The 19,245-nt window shown below is 38.5% G+C and overlaps 1 protein-coding gene across 1 annotated transcript in view; it reads left to right on the forward strand.

Annotated features, from left to right (window-relative positions):
- DNAJC10 (DnaJ heat shock protein family (Hsp40) member C10) overlaps positions 1-19,245 on the forward strand; it is a 38,933-nt gene that overhangs the window by 15,050 nt on the left and 4,638 nt on the right. Inside the window, exons 10-20 of the mRNA XM_045296241.1 lie at positions 874-963; positions 1,993-2,106; positions 3,641-3,755; positions 6,828-6,955; positions 7,985-8,101; positions 10,213-10,314; positions 11,495-11,650; positions 12,587-12,720; positions 13,632-13,685; positions 13,908-14,055; positions 17,828-17,947. Of these exons, the coding sequence (XP_045152176.1) occupies positions 874-963; positions 1,993-2,106; positions 3,641-3,755; positions 6,828-6,955; positions 7,985-8,101; positions 10,213-10,314; positions 11,495-11,650; positions 12,587-12,720; positions 13,632-13,685; positions 13,908-14,055; positions 17,828-17,947 (1,278 nt within the window). The remainder of the gene's footprint in view (positions 1-873; positions 964-1,992; positions 2,107-3,640; positions 3,756-6,827; positions 6,956-7,984; positions 8,102-10,212; positions 10,315-11,494; positions 11,651-12,586; positions 12,721-13,631; positions 13,686-13,907; positions 14,056-17,827; positions 17,948-19,245) is intronic.

Consider the following 19,245-nt stretch of genomic DNA (forward strand, 5'->3'; position numbering starts at 1 on the left):
GGGGGGGGGGGGGGAGCAGGAACAGAAGAAACAGGGGCAGAAGTAATGGAAGTGTGTTAGGAGGGAGATGTATCTTTTTCAAGCTGAGTTTTAAATTCGAAACCTAAATCTGAATCATACTTAAAATCTGTTAGTATAGATACAAGTTTTTTTTTAAGTCTGTGTAAAAGGCTTTAAGATCTATTCTGATTTCCTACTTGTAAGTTTTCATCAGACTATCCATTATCAAGTGAGGTATGACGTGTCTTAAAGCCAGTTGCCATCCTGTCCCCTCCAGTCTGAAGGGATCCCATGTGCTGGTCAGTGTATACTGCTCCATCAGATTTTCAATGGCTAGTTTTTCAGAACCAGATTGCCAAGTTTTCTTCCAAGGCAACTCTGGGTGGACCTGGTTGGTCCTCTACTTTTCCATTCAGCAGCCGGTGAGGTCATTGTCTGCACCACCCAGAGACTTCCCAGGAGGGGTCTGACTCTAGTGTCAGAAGAATTTGTAAAGCATTGTAATTCTGGGAAATGTGATTAGCATTAAGGCTGGCTGAGTGAAATCCAGGTTTTTCCAGATGGTTCAGAGGTCACACAAGGTGGTCCTATGGGTTTTCTTAGCCTACACGTCACAGTTAATCCAGGAACTAGAAAAGTACACTTAAAGAAACCCATTTAAAATGATTTACATCTTTAGTTTTTTAAAGAAATAACTCGGCGATATATGTAATAATTCTTTTAAAAAATAACGTGTGTTTCTGGAAAGAAGGAGAATGCTTAGAATAAATAACTTGAAAAGCTAACTTCTATGATTTTCAACTATGGAAATGGAAAAACTAAAAATCACTTAAAATAATTATGCAAAAAGCTTATAATATTCTTTTATTCTAGAGTCTTAATTCACTGGATGCTAAAGAAATATATTTGGAAGTAATGAGTAATCTTCCAGGTTTTGAAGTCCTTTCAGCAAATACGCTAGAGGTAATGTTTTGAAAATGTTGGGAACATTTGTAAGTCTTAACATTTTAAAATCAGCAGTTGTTTTATTCATCACGAGAGAGCTTTGAAGGTGCCGTTTAAAGAAGTAGATATGAGTCGGTTCTGGGCTGAGCTCTAATTGCTGCAGTTGAAGGTGTGACTGAGGAAGCCCCAGGCCCCTGCCCAGGAAGGCAGCAACAGAAAAACACAAGGTTTTGATCAGAAAGCAGTTTTGGAGTTGCCTGCTGAGCAGTGGGTTCTAGTGTATAGAATTATTCATATTTGCTCACTGAAAATTAAAACAGTAGTTTTTTTTCTAATTGTTAATCCCAGAGCTCTTTAGGTTTATGTCCCTACTAAACCTTGTAATGAAAACCACAACTAACTGATGTCCTCCCACCTGTGATGCTTCTCCATTTATTACTTACTTTTTAAAACCATACTGATGCTATGGTACTGAGCATCATTTTAGGACTTTATAATTTAGTAGCACTTAGCCTCCTGTAGGAGCCCTGGTGTGGTGGTTACACATTGGGCTGCTAACCAAGAGGTCTGCAGGTTAAAACACCAGCCGCTCCTAGGGAGAAAAACGAGGCTGCCTTCTCGTAGAGTTGGAGACTTGTGGAGTCGGTCCTGCCCTGTCCTGTAGGGTCACTATGCGTTGGAATCGACTCAGTGGCAGTGAGTTTGGCTTTTGTTTTCTCGGCCTTCTGTAAAAGAGCCCCAGTGGATGGGCCACTGACCTCAAGTTCGGCTTCATACCCACCTGCCTTCTCTGGGGGAGAAAGATGAGCCGTCCACTGTCAATATTGGGTCTCTGGAACCCTGGCAGTCGGATTCGTTTTTCGGTTCATCCTCCTACAATATATAGTTGACTTGTTATAGCATTATTCCAAGTAAACTAAAAAGTCTATGAATAAGTGTGTATTATAAACAATATTTTGAAATAATGGGTAGGATGGTTAAGGCTAACATTAAGTCAGACAAAGAAAGATGAAAATTTCCCATCTCTGGTATTTCTCTATTTGTAAGGATCGTTTGGCTCATCATAGATGGCTCTTATTTTTTGATTTTGGACAAAATCAAAATTCAAATGATTCTGAGTTGAAGAAACTGAAAACTTTACTCAAAAATGAACATATTCAGGTAAGAGAAATGTGTTCTGTCTAGTCTCTGGCTTATATGTTTTCTTGTTAATTTAATACATATAATTAAATTTTAGTAACATAAAAGCTAATTCTATTAGAGAACTATTTGAAATTGGGTTAAAAGTTATTTTTGTATTTTCTTTTTTTTCCACTAAAAACTTAGTTAATATTTGTATTTGGTTAATTTTTATTTCTTTTGACTAGTTACCATGTGATAAATATGTACCATGAATTTGAGAGGCCTTCAAAAAGTTTAGGGAAATAGTCCATTTTTTCACAAACTTGTTCAAAACCCCTCACACATACTGTATCAGAGTACTTTTCTTGTTTTTAATTCTTATTATTTCTGTATATGTACTTCTTGCCCATTTAAGAATTAGAATATATAAATAAGCAAAAATATAAATATCTAAAATTTACCCATCCTCCCATTACTGATAGAACATTTCAAATCTTATGTGAATATGAGCATGTGTAAGTGTATCTATATTGGTATATATATCTATGCACGGTATAATAGAAGCACACATGTAAACTACTCTATACACATATAAGTTATTATATATCCTTTTTGATCCAAATGAATTAATTATATCCTGTGTTGCGAATTTTTTGCATTCAACAATAGCATAAAGTTCACATGACAATAAATACGTGTGTGCATCATTGTTCCTGAAGGCTTGAGTATTTTATGTGTGATTATTCCATAATATTGTGTTTCACATTTGTTATTTTTCATATCAAACATTACAGCATATGTCCATTTATTTCCTATTATCGGGAGTTTTTAACACAAAGGTTGTATATTTTCTTCAAGATTTTTAAATCCTCCATACTCGATGGCAGGAAGTTTGTTTGGGATTTAATGAATCTCACTGACAATGTGTGGTTGGGCCTTTCTCGCCATCTCTGGTGGCCAGGCGCGCCATTCTTACAGGCCAAAAGTGATTCACTTTTATATATTCGCTTTCCAGTAAAATTTCATAATTAATCATATTTCTTTTCCAGTTTATTTTATCTTTATGTCTCTGATCCATTTTCTTTTGGCTAATAGGATTTTGTCCTCCTCTTTTATTAATGGATTCTTTGTCTTAAATGCTGTAAATAGTTTTCCTTAGTTTATTATTTGCCTTTTTGCTTATGTGACTCTTCACTTGACAGTTTTTTAATTAATTGTGCTCTTGGTTTTGTGTTTTGTGACCGTTTCTCACCCCAGGGTGAGATTATGTGTACATTTCCTGTATCTTGAAGATAGATTTGTTAAGCAACTTCATACTTTCTTGGAAATTGCATCTCAGGTTTTAAACGCTTTTGTTGGCTTGTGTTTTGTTTTGCCTTTTCTTCTAAGTAAATTGAGTTTCGGTATTAAATGTAAACAGTATATTTCTCTTTCTTTTATTGTTCCTTAATACTTCTGTTTAGAACGGTGCTGAACACTGTAATTTTTAAATGATCGCGATGAATATTTAGAAACTGGTTGACTAGTATTTTGTGTTTATGTCAGGCCAACGCTTAGCCACCTCTTGCTTTAGGTTGGCAGGTTTGACTGCTCGTCCGCACCTGACGTCTGCAGGACTCTCTATATCTTCCAGCCTTGTCTAGCAGTTTTTAAAGGACAAGGAACCAGAGAATATGAAATCCACCATGGTAAAAACAATGTTAAAATCTGTTGTGTTTTTTTAAACTTTGTTTTTTATTTGGGGGGAGGGGGCTGTCCATAAGTATCTTTCTGTATTTTTTTTTTTATCTTTCTGTATTTTTAATAAATTTTCTAATTCTGCTTTTTTCTAATTCTGTATGAGTACATACTTTATAAAGTGCTCTCATTTACTAGCAAATATGTTTCCTGTGGAAAAAGATATTTTGAACTGCATAGTTATGTGTGCCTTTTACTCTTCTTTTTAAAACAAATCATTGTTTTCTCAATATTTCGATCGATGTTTCAGTGAAACCTCTAGGGATGTCAGGTTAATGAGTAAGCTGGGGTCCTATGTGTTAACCACACGAACATCTGCAGTGTCAGTTCCATGAGGTGTAGCTTCTCATCCATTAGGCACAGTTTTCAGATGTCTTTCTGCAGTTTCTCTCCACTAGACTACCAAAAGTCTGCACAAACTGATTAGCTACCACTCAGTGCTGGGGTGAATGTACACCTCTTTGTTGCTTTGAACTGCATCTCGGTAATGGCCCATGATTGTGAGCATGTCGTCATGAGTTTGGTGGCCACCCACATGTCTTACTTATGAGGTGAAGTGTCTGTTCGTGTTCTTGGCCTATTTTTTTTTAATTGGCTTATTTACCTTTTCCTTGGTGAAATGCTAAATGTTCTATAAATTTTAGAGCTTAATTCGTTGCCCTGGTTTATTGACACCAAATATTTCCTCCCATATATGAGGTCTCTTGTGGTAAAATCTTTTGACACATATGTGTCTAAAATTTAGTAGGTCCCAGTCAACTGGTTTATCTTCTAATGTTTGTGTGTGTTTTAGTTATATTTGCTAGTGTATTTATGCCATGTTTTTGGACCCCTAAGTTTGTCCCTATATTTTCCTTGATGGTTTTTTTTTTAATCATGTTATTGGGCGCTCATACAATTCTTTTTTTTTTCTTATCAGTTAAAAGACTTTATTGAGAAATGGAAGCTGCTGAGTGTGTAAGAGGGAAGGGAAACGGAAGGAGATAGATAGACCAGGCAGGAGCAGAGATAAAGAACTCAGGGAGAGGTGGCGGAGGAACGCTCATACAATTCTTATCACAATCCATCCATCCATTGTGTCAAGCACATTTGTACATTTATTGCCATCATCATTCTCAAAACATTTGCTTTCTACTTGAGCCCTTAATATCAGCTCATTTTCCCGCTCCCCCTTCCTCATGATCATTGACAGTTTTTATAGGTCTACGTTTTAGACTTCCGTCTTTGATCCATCTTGGGTTCGTTTTTTAATATGGAGAGAGGGATCCTGTTTCCTTTTTCTGCAAATAGGTAATCAGTTTTAACTGCACCATTTGTTAAGAGGCTTATTTTTGCCTGATTTCATGTGCTTCAGTCCTTTGTCCAAGATAAACTGTAGGGAGGCAGATTTATTCTGGGTTCTCAATTCCATTCCATTCGTGGGCCAGGCTAGTCTGAATACCTTTATTATACAATGAGGATTGAGATCAAGAAGTGAGAGAACTTCTACTTTGCTTTCTTAAGTAATGTTTCGCTTATCGGGGACCTCTTTTGCGTCCAGTGTTGATTAGTTTTTCTGTTTCTTTAAAGAATGCTAATAGAATCTTCGTCAGTATTGCATTATGTCTCTACATCGATATGATTTAGAAAGGAGGCTGCTTGTAACAAGATGAAGGGGAGAACAGATCATCTTGATGACACAGATGGCCACCCTAACTAAATAGTGATGATTTGGACGAACAGAAGTAGATAGGCTTCTAACCCTAAAACAAAGCAAATTATGCTTCATGATTGCTTAGAATGGGAGAATGAATCGAGAATGAAACGCACGTTTCTGACTTGGTGAATTGGCATGCAAATGAATAGAGCATGTGAAGTAGAGGAAGGCTGGGGCTGATTTGGAGTATAGACACCAAATTCACAGTAGAGTATAGATCTTGACCTAAGAGAAATATTTGGTTTAAAGCATGTAAGTTTGAATAAGTGATTGTAATCAAAGTCCAGGGAAAAGTATAAGCTTGCTAGACTTAAGTGGTCAGAGAAAAAGATTGGAGAAAAAGATCAATATTAGAGCCCTTGAAGGGAGGGTTTGTGCTAGAGGAATTTGTCGAGCTGTTTAAGAAGCAACTGCTAAAGGAAAGAAAAAGCAGTGAGGGTGGCAAAACATAGACTTCGGTACCTGCAAGTAACTTCCTCCCTGGACAGTGAGCTTCTTAAAGGGAGGGGTAGTGATGTTTCATTGTTGTGTGCCATAAAGCATTTAAAACTCAGTCAGCCTCGTACTAAGTTCTTCACTTAATTTTGAGTATTGAGTGGTTAAACCAAGGTTTTATTTGGCAAGCTAAGGGGGTATATTCTTTAGATAACGGCAAGTCTTCAGAGGCCTTTGTGAAGAGACAATACGATCACGTGAAGGTTTTTAAGTTGACGATGGAGGCAACTTAAAAAGTGGATCATTAAGGAATACTGGGAGCAGACAGAGCAGCTTGATGATTGGAGTGGGCCAAACTGAATTCAGACAGCAGTGACAGCGTTATTGATGGTAAGAGAGAGAATAGATGGAATTTAAGATACAAGAGCAGAGGAATTAGAGATTACTGGGAGATGTTAGGTGGGTAGATGATTATCATTGGCAAGATAGACATGATAAGAAAAGGAAAAATTAAAGGCTAAAATAAATTTGTTTTTCTATCACATCCAGTTATTTTCCACAGGGCAGTTAATAACAGAGGTTTTAAATTTCATAAAAGAAGTCTAGGTGGAAGGTACAGGTTTGGGAATTAGGCCACAAAATACCTGAGGTAAGCATAAAGAACTCTGAAAACACTTTAAGGAAGTGATTATTCAGCGTCTCAGGATAAAGGGCTATTTCAAAGAGGTCTGGATTTTAATTGATCCTCTAAGAAACAAAAATGTGCCAGAATAAACATCCACCTGACAACAAACCTAGATTTAGCAACCAAACACTAAAATTGTGGGTAAACAAACTTTGAAATGTGTCTCTGGAATGTAGGTTTTAATTGTACTCTTATTTCTTCTCAAAGGAAAGATGATTCTATATGATATCCTTGCTTTTGCCAAAGAAAGTGTTAATTCTCATGTCACCACACTTGGACCTCAAAATTTTCCTGCCAATGAAAAAGAACCATGGCTTGTTGATTTTTTTGCCCCCGTAAGTTGTATTTATATCTATGAAATTTCAATGTTACTGGATTTTCTCATTGTATACTAAAAAAAAAAACTCTAGAAAACTTTGAATCATTAATACTATAATACTAGCCCAGTATTATTCATTATTGCCCAATATTGCATATTGTTTTTAAATGTGCACTGATGTACTTAACCCTAAGAATGTACAACGTGGTTCACCTTATCATACTAGGGTATCAGAATGTATCGTTACAAAATCATAGGAACCTTTATTGAACAAAGATATCAAAATGTGTTTAGACAAAGTAACTGTGTTTAGACATAGCCTCTGTGTAAGTCACTACATTTTTGTAGGCCCCATACTTCATCTCTCATCCTTCCCCGAAGATTTGGGGGATTTAAGATCTTAGATTTCCAACACATAAAACGCTGCTTTTACTATCCTCACAGGGTTCAGATTGTTTTCCTTTTCAGTATTCTTTGAGTTTGGGAAAGGAAAGAAGGTGGCTGAAGGGCAACACCAGGGCTTTGGGATGGATGGGGTAAGGTTTCCAGCTGAACTTGTTATAGGACAGCCCTTGCTGCTCGCGAAGAACGAGCAAGTGCATTATAATGATGGGGAAACGCCTGGTGCTCGTTCGCAGCCACCACCTCACCCTTTCGAGTTTTGAATTGATCATCTGCCCTTTGAGAAAATCTACTAAAATTGCCCCTGGAATTAAAAAAAAACTAGAACCTTTTGAGCTGACCTCTGCCGCAATCTAACTAGCCTAATAGCTCCCCTCAGAACCCACTGTTCTGATGGGGCAGGTTTTTTGAAGGCACCCTAAGATAAGTGTCTTACTGAGAGATCTTGTCCATAGTCATGCACTGATCATAGAGGAAAACTCTGTAAGACACGTTTTGTTTTGAAGAAACCGGTGTATGTTTTACCTGGGGCCCTAGTAGCCATACTTTTTCACTTGCCCTGGCATTGCTTGTTGTAGAAATCTTACTTTTTGTTTCACTTGCTCAGTGCTTATATTACTTTGTTTGCTTTTTTCTCTTATAGTGGTGTCCACCCTGTCGAGCTTTATTACCAGAATTACGAAAAGCTTCCAAACACCTTTATGGTCAGCTTAAGTTTGGTACCCTGGATTGTACAGTTCATGAGGGGCTCTGTAGCACGGTAAGGCATAAGTGTAAGCATTATTAATTTTTAAAAAATTTAATATAGGCCTTCTGGCAATCTAATAGGAGACACCACCACTTTTCTGTCCCTTTGTCATTCTGTGGGGGGCTTGTGTGTTGGTGTGATGCTGCAAGCTATGTCACTCGTACTTTTATAATGCCAGCAAGGTCCCCCAAATTGTATAGGTTTCAGTGGAGCTTCCAGACTGAGAACAGACCACAAGGAAGGAACGGGCTGTCCGCTTCTGAGGAACTGGACACTGAATACCGTACACACAGCACTGGACCATTGTCCGACACTGAAGGCCTCTTGCACACCGACTGGTTTGTCAAACTACTGACCTTGCGCCTAGCAGTTTGATGCAGAGCCCACGGTGCTGTGTAAACCATGGAATAAAACAAAAACCAAACTTGTGGCCATTGAGTCAATTCTGACTCATGGTGACCTCAGAGGACAAAGTAGAACTGCCCCCTAGGGCTTCCAAGGAGCTAATCTTTACAGGCACAAACACCACATCTCTCCCTGGGAGTTTGGTTGGTGGGTTAAAAATGCTGGCTCTACTGTATGATACTCACCTTCCCAACACGATCGCTGAAGATAAATGGGTGCATAGGCAGATGTGGTGAAGAAAGCTGATGGTGCCTGGCTATTGAAAGATACAGCATCTGGGGTCTTAAAGGCTTGAAGTTAAACAAGCAGCCATCTAGCAGGGAAGCAACAAAGCCCACATGGAAGAAGCACACCAGCCTGCGTGATCATGAGGTGTCAATGTGAATAGGTGTCAAAAGTTCAAAAACAAGCAATCAAATTGACGTGAAAGAGTGTGAACAAAGTGGAGACCCAAAACCCATCTGTGAGATAATTGGACAGTCCCTCTCAGAAGGGCCACACAGAAGGGATGACATATCCAGGGTACAGTATAGCCCTGATGAAACACGTAACTATCCTCTGGTTCTTTAATATTCCCTCCCCTTACTATCATGGGCTTTGTTTTACCTCATTAATCTTGCTAGACCTGCATATGTTCATTTGTATAATTAAGTTTAGTTTTACAAATTGCATGAAAGCCAAGATAGATAACCCTTCAGAAACAGTAGTGGGAGTAATGATTCCCTGAGGGTATGGGAAGAGGTGGGGGGGAACTGGGGGAAAGGGGAGCTGATAGCAATCATGACCGTATAACCCCACTCAAGGGGAATGAATAAGGGAATTGTAGGTGAATGGATATATTTGGTGGTGTAAGATACAGGGAAAATGATAATATTAGGGTTCCTGGGGGTAGAGTGGGGGAGGGAGGGGGGAAAGGGAAACTGATATCAAAGAATTCAAGAAGAAAGAAAATGTTTTGAAACTGATGGTGGCAACATTTGTACAATTATGCTTGCCCTAATTGAATTATGGATTGTTATACTATCTGTAAGAGATCCCAATAGGATTAATAAAAAATAAAAGAAATTTTAAAAATTAAAAGATGCTGGCCTTACCAACCAAGTGTTTAACCTCTGTACCACCAGGCTCCTTAAGCCAAAGATAGAGGGCCTTTGTCGCTTTCAAAAATAAGGAAAAATCTGAGAAAGATTCTTCTTGGGCGGGTGCTCCTGCTCAGTGCACTTTGTCCTGTACAGGCTGTCCTGATGCCTAGACTGAAACGTGACCAAATTCTTCTTCTTTATAGCCACAGTTCTAGCAAAATAAGAATGCCTTATTTTACTTTATTTTTTAAAGATTCAATGTAGAGCTTTAACTGCTTTTCACAGCCACTTCTGATTCAGGAGAATGAGAGAGGACCAAGCATCCTAACTTCTAAGTGTTCGGTGCCTGTGGGTTACATAGCGATAGCATGACCCCATCCATGAAGATCATTGATTCATCAGTACAGTCATGAATGCCTCTCCTTTGCTAATTTAGGTCAGGCTAAAGTCTTCTGTTAACCAACAATTTAGCAATGGGATTTGAGTTTGTAGGGGTGATCCAACAATTTGGCAATGGGATCTGAGTTTGTAGGGGTGATGGTTTTACAAACACTTCAATAAAAGCAAGCTGGTTATAAATCTGAAACAATTAGGTAAAATATAGAAAACCCTTTTTTGTTTTCTCTTTCCTAACAGTATAACATTCAGGCTTATCCAACAACAGTAGTATTTAACCAGTCCAATATTCATGAATATGAAGGGCATCATTCTGCTGAACAGATTCTGGACTTCATAGAGGTATATTTTAAATTATAGCCTATGGCTATAAACCTGATGTGCAATGTATATTTTGTGTGAATATTTACTATTTACTAACTAGGTTTATTGTTTTTTATGACAAACATTGTTTTCTAATAAGGACATGATTTTGTTATTGCCATTATTTTACTCTTGTATACTTGATTATAAAGTGAGTATAGGGGCTGTGATTCGATACCTTTTTGTCTGTTTAGTTGGTATGTATATAATGGACACACCTCTTCATTCATTACACAACATTGTAAAACATATCTTCCCTGTGTGCTGCTCTTCTCTGATGGAATCACCACAGACGTTTCCTTTCCAGGCCTGAATAGATGATGTAAGCGGGAGCTCAGTGTTATCCAAGAAATGTGGAGCAGGCCCCTGGAAGCCTGCACAGCTGTGTTTAGCCTGCTGCTTTATTAACATAGATGACTCCTGCATCTGCGCATCTTTTTATCACCCTTTTCTACCTTTGCTTCTCAGGATTCACTGAAATAGGAGTCGGGCTCTCCAGGAAAGAAATGAGGATTTCAAGTTATTATTGTCCATTGAATGGCCATTTTACTCTCTTTTCTATTCATCGTTCCCCTCTTTCAGAGTAATAGTGTTGCTTTTGTCCACTTTGCTAGTGTGAAACTAACGTCTTGGTTAATATTACCTGGTCATAATAACTGCAGCTTTGTTAATAACCCAGCATTTGGAGTAGGTAATCTGCAAAGAAGTAATTCTGTCCTGCCATTCAGAATGCCAGAAAAATAGTAATGCTTTCCATTAGTAATGCAGGGTCATTTCCAAACCGAGCATTCTTGGTTTCAGAACAAAATCATATGAGCTACGTAGGTATTTGGACAAATCTTTGAACTTGTGCTTTATAGACCTATAACCTTAAATAAAATTGCCTTTTCTCTGACTAAGATGATCACAGTGATGCATAGAGATAAGGGGAAAACACAACTTCATTTAAGAAAATTGCTAGACAAAATTCAATTTTGAAAAATAAATTAGGGCTCACTTCTCACTTTTAACAATTACCAGGAATTTCTTTAAATATTTTAATGAATGCTTTAATTTCTCCACAATTGAAACTTTTGTAAATTATGTGTATGGTTTGTCAATATTGTATAAATAAGTCCTTTTAAAATATTTGTTTTAATGGAAGCTGTATTTTCTTTAGGATCTTAGGAATCCTTCCGTGGTCTCCCTTACACCCACTACTTTCAATGAGCTGGTTAAACAAAGAAAGCATGATGAAGTATGGATGGTTGATTTCCATTCTCCGTGGTGTCATCCATGTCAAATGTTAATGCCAGAGTGGAAAAGAATGGCCCGGGTGTGGTAAAATCGTTTATTTGAAATATTAGTGTTTATTACAGTTTATTATTTTGAAACTAAGATGAACTTACAATTAGGTTATCATTTACACTTGGTCTTAGCCCAAAGGCTGAGAAGCAATTTTAGGTTATGATTTAGCAACAGTTCTGAGTATTCCATTTAAGTTTTGGCTTTGTTTTTAACAACTGGTATCTGAATGGCATCGTACGATTAGCCTGTATTTCCTGGTACATTTTTGACCAAGTTGTTAGTGTGGACCCAACCAAAACTCCAAACTCACTGCCATTGAGGCATTTCCAACTTACAGTCATCGTAGAGACAGAGGAGACCTGCCCCTGCGGGTTTCTGAGGCTGTCCATCTATGCAGGAATAAAAATCCTCATCTTTCTTCCTCAGAGTGGCTGGTGGTTAAGAACTGCTGGCCTTGGGGTTTCGCAGTCCAATGCTTAGTCACTATACCACCAGGGCACCTTTATTGACCCTGTGTTTTTCACTTAAACTTATTATACCCGTTTCTTTTTAGAGCTTAAAGATGGAATTCCTTCACAATACTGTAGGCCTTGAAAGAGAAAATAATCTTGATATTTAAAATACATGGATTAGGAAATTTTCCTACATACAGGCAATGTTCTCGATTGGAAAATGCAATCAATATTTCATCCCTATTTCTAAGATAAAAGATAATCAAACTTCACATGTACAGTGATTGTTCATGTCTTCAAAGTCAGATGACACCTCTTATCCTCTGTCTATGTATTTTTAAAATTTCTGTCTGAGTCAGTATACCTATAATGTTTGTCAGTGACATAAAAATGAAACCACTGGTGGTATAGCTAATTCACAGTGATGATTTCTTTATTATAAGCATATGTAAAATAATTATATAGCTCATTTTATTATAATCATGTTGCTAAAGTTTTCTTTTCTGTTATAGATGTTAATTGGACAGATCAACGTAGGCAGTGTAGACTGCCAACAGTATCATTCTTTTTGTGTCCAAGAAAATGTTCAGAGCTACCCTGAGATAAGATTTTTCCCCCCAAAGTCAAATAAAGCTTATGAATATCAGTAAGTATTTTCTCATTCGAAAACATTTATTTATACATTATTAACATATAAAAGTAACCCTAACTATTTAAAAGTAACCCAAAAGCTTTTTATTGGGAGTCTGCCATATTTAAGATAGATAGAAGCTTACTGAGCACCTGGGAAGATCAGAAGACCTGCACAGCCCCACCCTTCATGAAGCTTAGAGCCCAGTAGACATCAGGAGAAAGGAAAAGGAAGAGCTGCCATTTAGTCCGTTTCTACTTGACGGCGCAGGTATTATACTAGCCACTGACTTACATTATCTCCACTAGTTCACACACGTACCCTGAGGAAAGTGTGACCCTCTTTTACCGACAGGTGAACTGACTCAGAGACACAGAGCTAAGAACGGCTTGAAACTAGAGTGTGTGGACCCAGGTCTTTCCTGGTGCCCATGCACTTGCCACAACATCGTGTAGTATTTCAGGTAGAAGACTCACAGCAGAAACTCAAGCAGAAAACTCAAGGCGGAATATGATTAAAGTTATTAAAGATGTTAAAATGAACCCTGGATTTCAAAGCAGAAATATTTTTTCACTGTTTTAGGAAATTATGAAATACTGCATTTATAATGTCTGTCGACATGGATTTTTAAAAATGGGTAGTAATTTGAGCGACATTAGTAGCTCAAGGTTAGGTTTCAGAAATTAAATTTTCCAACAGTTGAGTTTCGTTGTACTCAAAAGTCTTAGATAGCTAGAGCTGTAAAAGACATCCAGACTAATGAACAATGGTTTGGGAAGCCATGTAAGCAATTGTAGTGGGATCAGGTCTGAGAAGAGCACAATATGAAGTCCAATTAAACTTTGAATTCCTACCCTGCGGTGGTTTTCTGTATATCTGCAGCGTCAGAAAGTGCTCTGTACAACTCAATTTTTCTCTTCTTGCAGCAGCTACAGAGGTTGGCATAGGGATGCATATTCCCTAAGAATTTGGGGTCTAGGGTGAGTAATTAAAAGTACAGATTCAAAGCTGTTATCCCCTTCCTCTTAGGTCTGTTGTTAAATTTATTGTTTAAGAGCTTTAACATTTACCATACTTGATAAAATAATTATAATTTACCAAGCAATCATTTATAATGTAGAAAACCTTGCAATATTTCATGTTAGGTAATTGCTTTCATATAGATATATGTCATTGAAAATAATTCTCATCCCTTTTTACAGATTTTTACCTCAAGCCTCCGTAGATCTAACACCTCAGACTTTCAATGAGAAGGTTTTGCAGGGGAGCAGTCACTGGGTGATCGATTTCTATGCTCCATGGTGTGGACCTTGCCAAAATTTTGCTCCAGAGTTTGAACTCTTGGCTAGGGTAAGTCTTGCCTCTCTTCTTAAAAAAGTTTTATCACATAGGTGTGTTAATAATTTTGCTTCCTCTGAATTTTAAAAAACAATATTCCATTCTTATGATGAAGATATTTACAAATTTCTTTCTATCTTCCTGTAGTAAAGCTTTCACGTGCCTTCGCTACCTTCTTTAATGACATCATCTACCTAGCCATCAAAGCCAGAAACTTCTCTCTAACCCTCTTGTTCCTCTCTCCTTCCATCATCACTAGTACTCTACTTCCCTCCAGGCCGTTCCTAGATACCATGAGTTCTATCTCTGGGACTTCTTTTAAGTCTACCCCCTTCTCACCATCTTCATAACTAGCTCTCTGCTCAAACCTTCACCTCTCACCTTTTCTACCAGGTACCCAGTACAGGCTACCTTCTTCAGTGTGTCCTGGTGACCTTTCTAAAGTCCTGCCTTCTCGGCCCTCCTATGAACCCAGCTCCTTGACATTCCACATGTGCATTCAAGTGCCATTGACATCTGGTCTCCGATCTGATCCTTCCTCCCTTTTCAACTCTATCACATACATATCACATTTCAGGCACATCAGAGTACTCCACTTTTGTGAACATAACAGTGCTTCACCTGCATTTCTTGCTGCTTTCCTTACCTGGGTCATCTAAATATTACTCCCTTCATTCCATAAATCCCAGCTCAAATGAACTTATATGCTCTCTCAATTATCAGTGCCAGTGGATAACTTTATATTCCCAGTGGATAACTCAGTACATATGCAATTAAACTGAATGCAGAGTTTGGAGTGTTTCTGTCATAGTAGTCCTATTGCCCTACTCCCCATCAATCAATATCTCCCTCGCTAAGGGACTCGGGAACTCTTTTCTGTCTAAAACAGTCATTCGAATGTGTGCGTCAGCACCAGCTCTACTGTGCCAAAACAAAAGCAGATCATCCCAAATGGGGGGTTTGGTTTAGTTTTGAAGTAAATGGACCCAAAGCCCCTGTGAGCCATAAAGGATTTGTTTCTTTATTGACTGGTCTTTCACTTGAGAGGTAATTCATTCTTTCTACTTTTTTTAGATCTTTCTTTTCTTCCCTTTTCTCTAAAAATTCTAACAAATGTTTGACTTCCTTTTCGCTCCAGTATTAAAAACTTAGCTTAGTTCTATATCTTGTTACATAATTATCTTGAATATTGTAAAACATGACTAAACATGAAAATCACTCTTGTATTATAAACATTAAATAGAGGTATTGTGCAAGCTGTTGAGGCTGCAAAAATAAAAGCAAAAGTTCCATGTCTTCAAGAAAATGAAATCTAGTAGGGATATAAAAAATGGAAATAAACATACTCAATGTGACAAGAGAGTTAACTATACTTAAGTAAGAGTGAAGCAGGAGCATGGGTAAAAGAATGCCAAAGCCATGCCAGGGAGAAGCAAACGGCTCTCCAGAAAAGTGAGTCTTGAGGCGAGAATTACAGCATGACTAGTTAGGCTGTCCACAGGGGCGACTGGAGACCATGCCGAGCAGAGAAGACCGTATTTACAAGAGAACGGAGACATTTAATAGAGCAAGGCATATTCAGGATTCTCCTCGTAGTCCAATTTTACCAGAATATAATATAGAAGGAGGAGAGCAAAAGCTAAGCCTCAGTACCAGACAAAAAGGAGTGGGTCCTTTCCCCTGTAATACTCGCACTAACAACTAGCTCTCCATGAATTCATACAGTAGAATGTATTCTGTTTAAGCATTCTTCTCCATGAAGATCCCTGCACACAGGAGGAGAATATTATGACCCACAGGGTCAGAAGGTTCATTGGCTAGTTTACAGAACTAGATCACTGGGCGAGGGCTCTTCTTGGTGGGTCTCGTCTGGAAGCTCAGCTGAAATGTGTTCAGCATTAGCATTATAGAAGTATTGAGGGGGTGGATCCACCTTTCATGATAGAAAGCTCTCACAGGATGAATTGGACAAAGGCTGACAGACCAGAGAAAAGGTATGGAGACCAAAAATGATACTGTGCCCTCCTGTAGTAACTGGAAATACAAATAATCAATGAATATATAAACTAAACATTTTGTAAATGGCACAAAAACTTACTAAAATCTCATTTTTAGATTTACTCGCCCTCAGTGTGAACTGAGATGCTTGTGTGCGTACACATCCATGCTTGAAAATGCAGCTGTGCTGGTGCGCTAGACAAGCTCATCTGCCATGAACACTCCAATGCTGTGGACAAAACCATAGGCAACCGAGATATGTTGGTCCAGTTTTACCAGAATATAATATAGAAGAAGGATAGCAAAAGCTAAGCCGATGTTTCCCTTCACCTATATTATATTCTGGTAAAATTGGACCAAAATATCTTGGTTGCCTATTGTTTTGTCCACAGCATGTGGACAAATGAGAGAATGAAAGATGATAGCCTGAACCAGAAATTGGGCAATGGTGATAAAAGAAAGGGAAAATTAAAAGAGAAGCTTAAGAATAAACAATATTTTGTGATCTAGGCTGACCCTAGTTTCCGGCTTGAACTGAGGGAACATTCTTTTCCTTGAGGAAGACTAAGTCTTGAGCTCCCCGGTCAGATCTGCTCTTTCCTCAACACATGCACGCAAAAGGTGGCACCAAGGGGAAGGTGAAGTAGTGAGAGTGAAGATTCTGGTAAAACAAAGGAGGTCTTGCCTGCTTTTACAGAGGTGGTGCTCAGTAAAGGATAGGGTAAGGAGTCAGGAAATGTTTGAAAACTCGTTCATTTGAATAAGGATTAAGATTTAAGTTTATCGCTGAAGACAAAGTGGGTGCATAAGCAAATGTGGTGAAGAAAGCTGATGGTGCCCGGCTATCAAAAGATAAAGCATCTGGGGTCTTAAAGGCTCGAAGAGAACAAGCGGCCATCTAGCTCAGAAGCAACAAAGCCCACAAAGAAGGAGCACACTAGCCTGTGTGATCATGAGGTGTCGATAGGATCAGGTATCAGACATCAAAGACCGAGAACAAAAAATCCTATCATAGTGAATGGGGGGGAGTTTGGAGTAGAGACCCAAAGCCCATCTCTATGGAAGTGTACATCCCCTTACAGAAGGATCATGGATAGGAGATGAGCCATTCAGGGTGCAGTCAAGCACCAATAAAATATACAACTTTCCTGTAGTTCTTTAATGCTCCACCCACCACCCACCCCTAAATTATCATGACCCAAATTCTACCTTACAAATCTGGCTGGACCAAAGCAAGTACATGGGTACAGATAAGAGCTGGAAACACAGGTTGTCCAGGACAGATAAACCCCTCAGGACCAATATTGAGAGTAGCCATACCAGGAGGGGAAGGGAGAAAGGGTGAACTGATCACAATGATCTATATAAAACCCCCTCCCAGGGGGACAGACAATAGAAAAGTGGGTGAAGGGAGACATTGGTCAGTGTAAGACATGAAATAATAATTATAAATTGTCAAGGGTTCATGGGGGTGGGAGGAGAAAAAATGAGAAGCTGATACCAAGGGCTCAAATAGAAAGAAAATGTTTTGAAAATAATGATGGCAACAAATGTACAAATGTGCTTGACACAATGGTTGTATGTATTGTGATACATATGTTATGTATGGATTGTGATAAGAGTTGTACGAGTCCCCAATAAAATGATTTTTAGAAATTCAAGTTTATAAGCCATCTACTTATTGGATTTAAAAAGACTTGAAATATTTAGTATATTATCCTTGCCGTTGCTTGCCAAACTAATGTATGCCTAAGAGGACATAGAAAATACTTGTTTCTCTTTCCAGACAATTAAGGGGAAAGTGAAAGCTGGGAAAGTAGACTGCCAAGCTTATGCCCAGACGTGCCAGAAAGCTGGTGTCCGAGCCTACCCGACTGTCAGGCTGTTTCTCTACGAGAGGGCCAAGGTATGTAGACTTGCTCCTCTGCTCTGTGGGGCGGCCCCACAAAAGCTTTGCCCTTTTCCAACTTCTGTCATTTTTTATATCACTGTGTACCTGTACACCAAGTAACAGTAAAAGGTTTTTCATGTCATAGTTGATATCTCAATTATCTTAAAATTTGTGTACTCAAGAAAAATACTATTAAAGTATCAAAACATTAATAATGGCTTTCTATGGGTGGTAGAATTCAGGGTAACTTGTTTTCTGTGAAGTTTTGCATTTCCTAATTTTTATAGAATATATTTTTCACTTTTATAATCATTTTTTCTCCATGAAGATAACATGTATGAGAATACTATCAGAATATTAAAATATCCTGTTTACCTACCCCCCTCAAAAAAAGTTGGGAAAGAGAACCGAGAGAAAGAAAAGGAAAACCATGCACTACTACTTCCACCCCCAAGAAAAGAGCATCCTGTCGCCCGGTAGACTACACGGTAGCGCCTGCGCCCTGCTGAGTGTCTGAGAAAGAGCACTGCCTCTCAGTTTAACTGCTGCCCCATCTGAACCTCCCCCAAGTAGACCTCATCCTGGTAAAAGACGCTTTCCTCACCGCTCAAAGTTCGTCTCTAATACATTGTTATTCCCCACTTTCTGATAAAGAGGAGAACTGAAAAGTGAGGAGGGAATTTATTTCTTTAAGTGTGTGTGTGTCTGTGTGTGTACATCTTGCCTCCTTAGAGTAAAATGGCTAATGATTGGCATATTGCTGTTTACGACTTCCGGTTTGCTGTTTTAAAAGCCTTACTGAAATCTGCAATAGACTAAGAGACCTGGTGTTTAGCCCATGTATGAATATGCATGAACTACTTCCTCTGGACTTTAATTTCACTAATTTATGAAGCTAATAGTTTGGTTTGTATAATTTCTTTTTGTTGTTGGTTTTTTGGGGAATTTTTAAAATCGTTTTATTAGGGGTTCATACAACTCTTACCACAATCCATACATACATCAATTGTGTACAGCACATTTATACATTCATTGCCCTCATCATTCTGAAAACATCTCCTCTCCACCTAAGCCCCTGGCATCAGGTCCTCATTTTCCCCTCCCTCCCCGCTTCCTCCTCCCTCATGAATCCTTGATAATTTATGAATTATTATTTTGTCATATCTTGCCCTGTCTGATGTCTCCCTTCACCACCCACTTTTCTGTTGTCCATCCCCGAGGGAGGAGGTCACATGTAGATCCTTGTAATCCGTTTCCCCTTTCCAACCCACCCTCCCTCCATCCTCCCAGTATCGCCACTCACATCACTGGTC

Source organism: Echinops telfairi, unplaced genomic scaffold, assembly GCF_000313985.2.
Source record: "Echinops telfairi isolate 266 unplaced genomic scaffold, ASM31398v2 ScPeMD7_3;HRSCAF=10, whole genome shotgun sequence".
Classification (NCBI taxonomy): domain Eukaryota; kingdom Metazoa; phylum Chordata; class Mammalia; order Afrosoricida; family Tenrecidae; genus Echinops; species Echinops telfairi.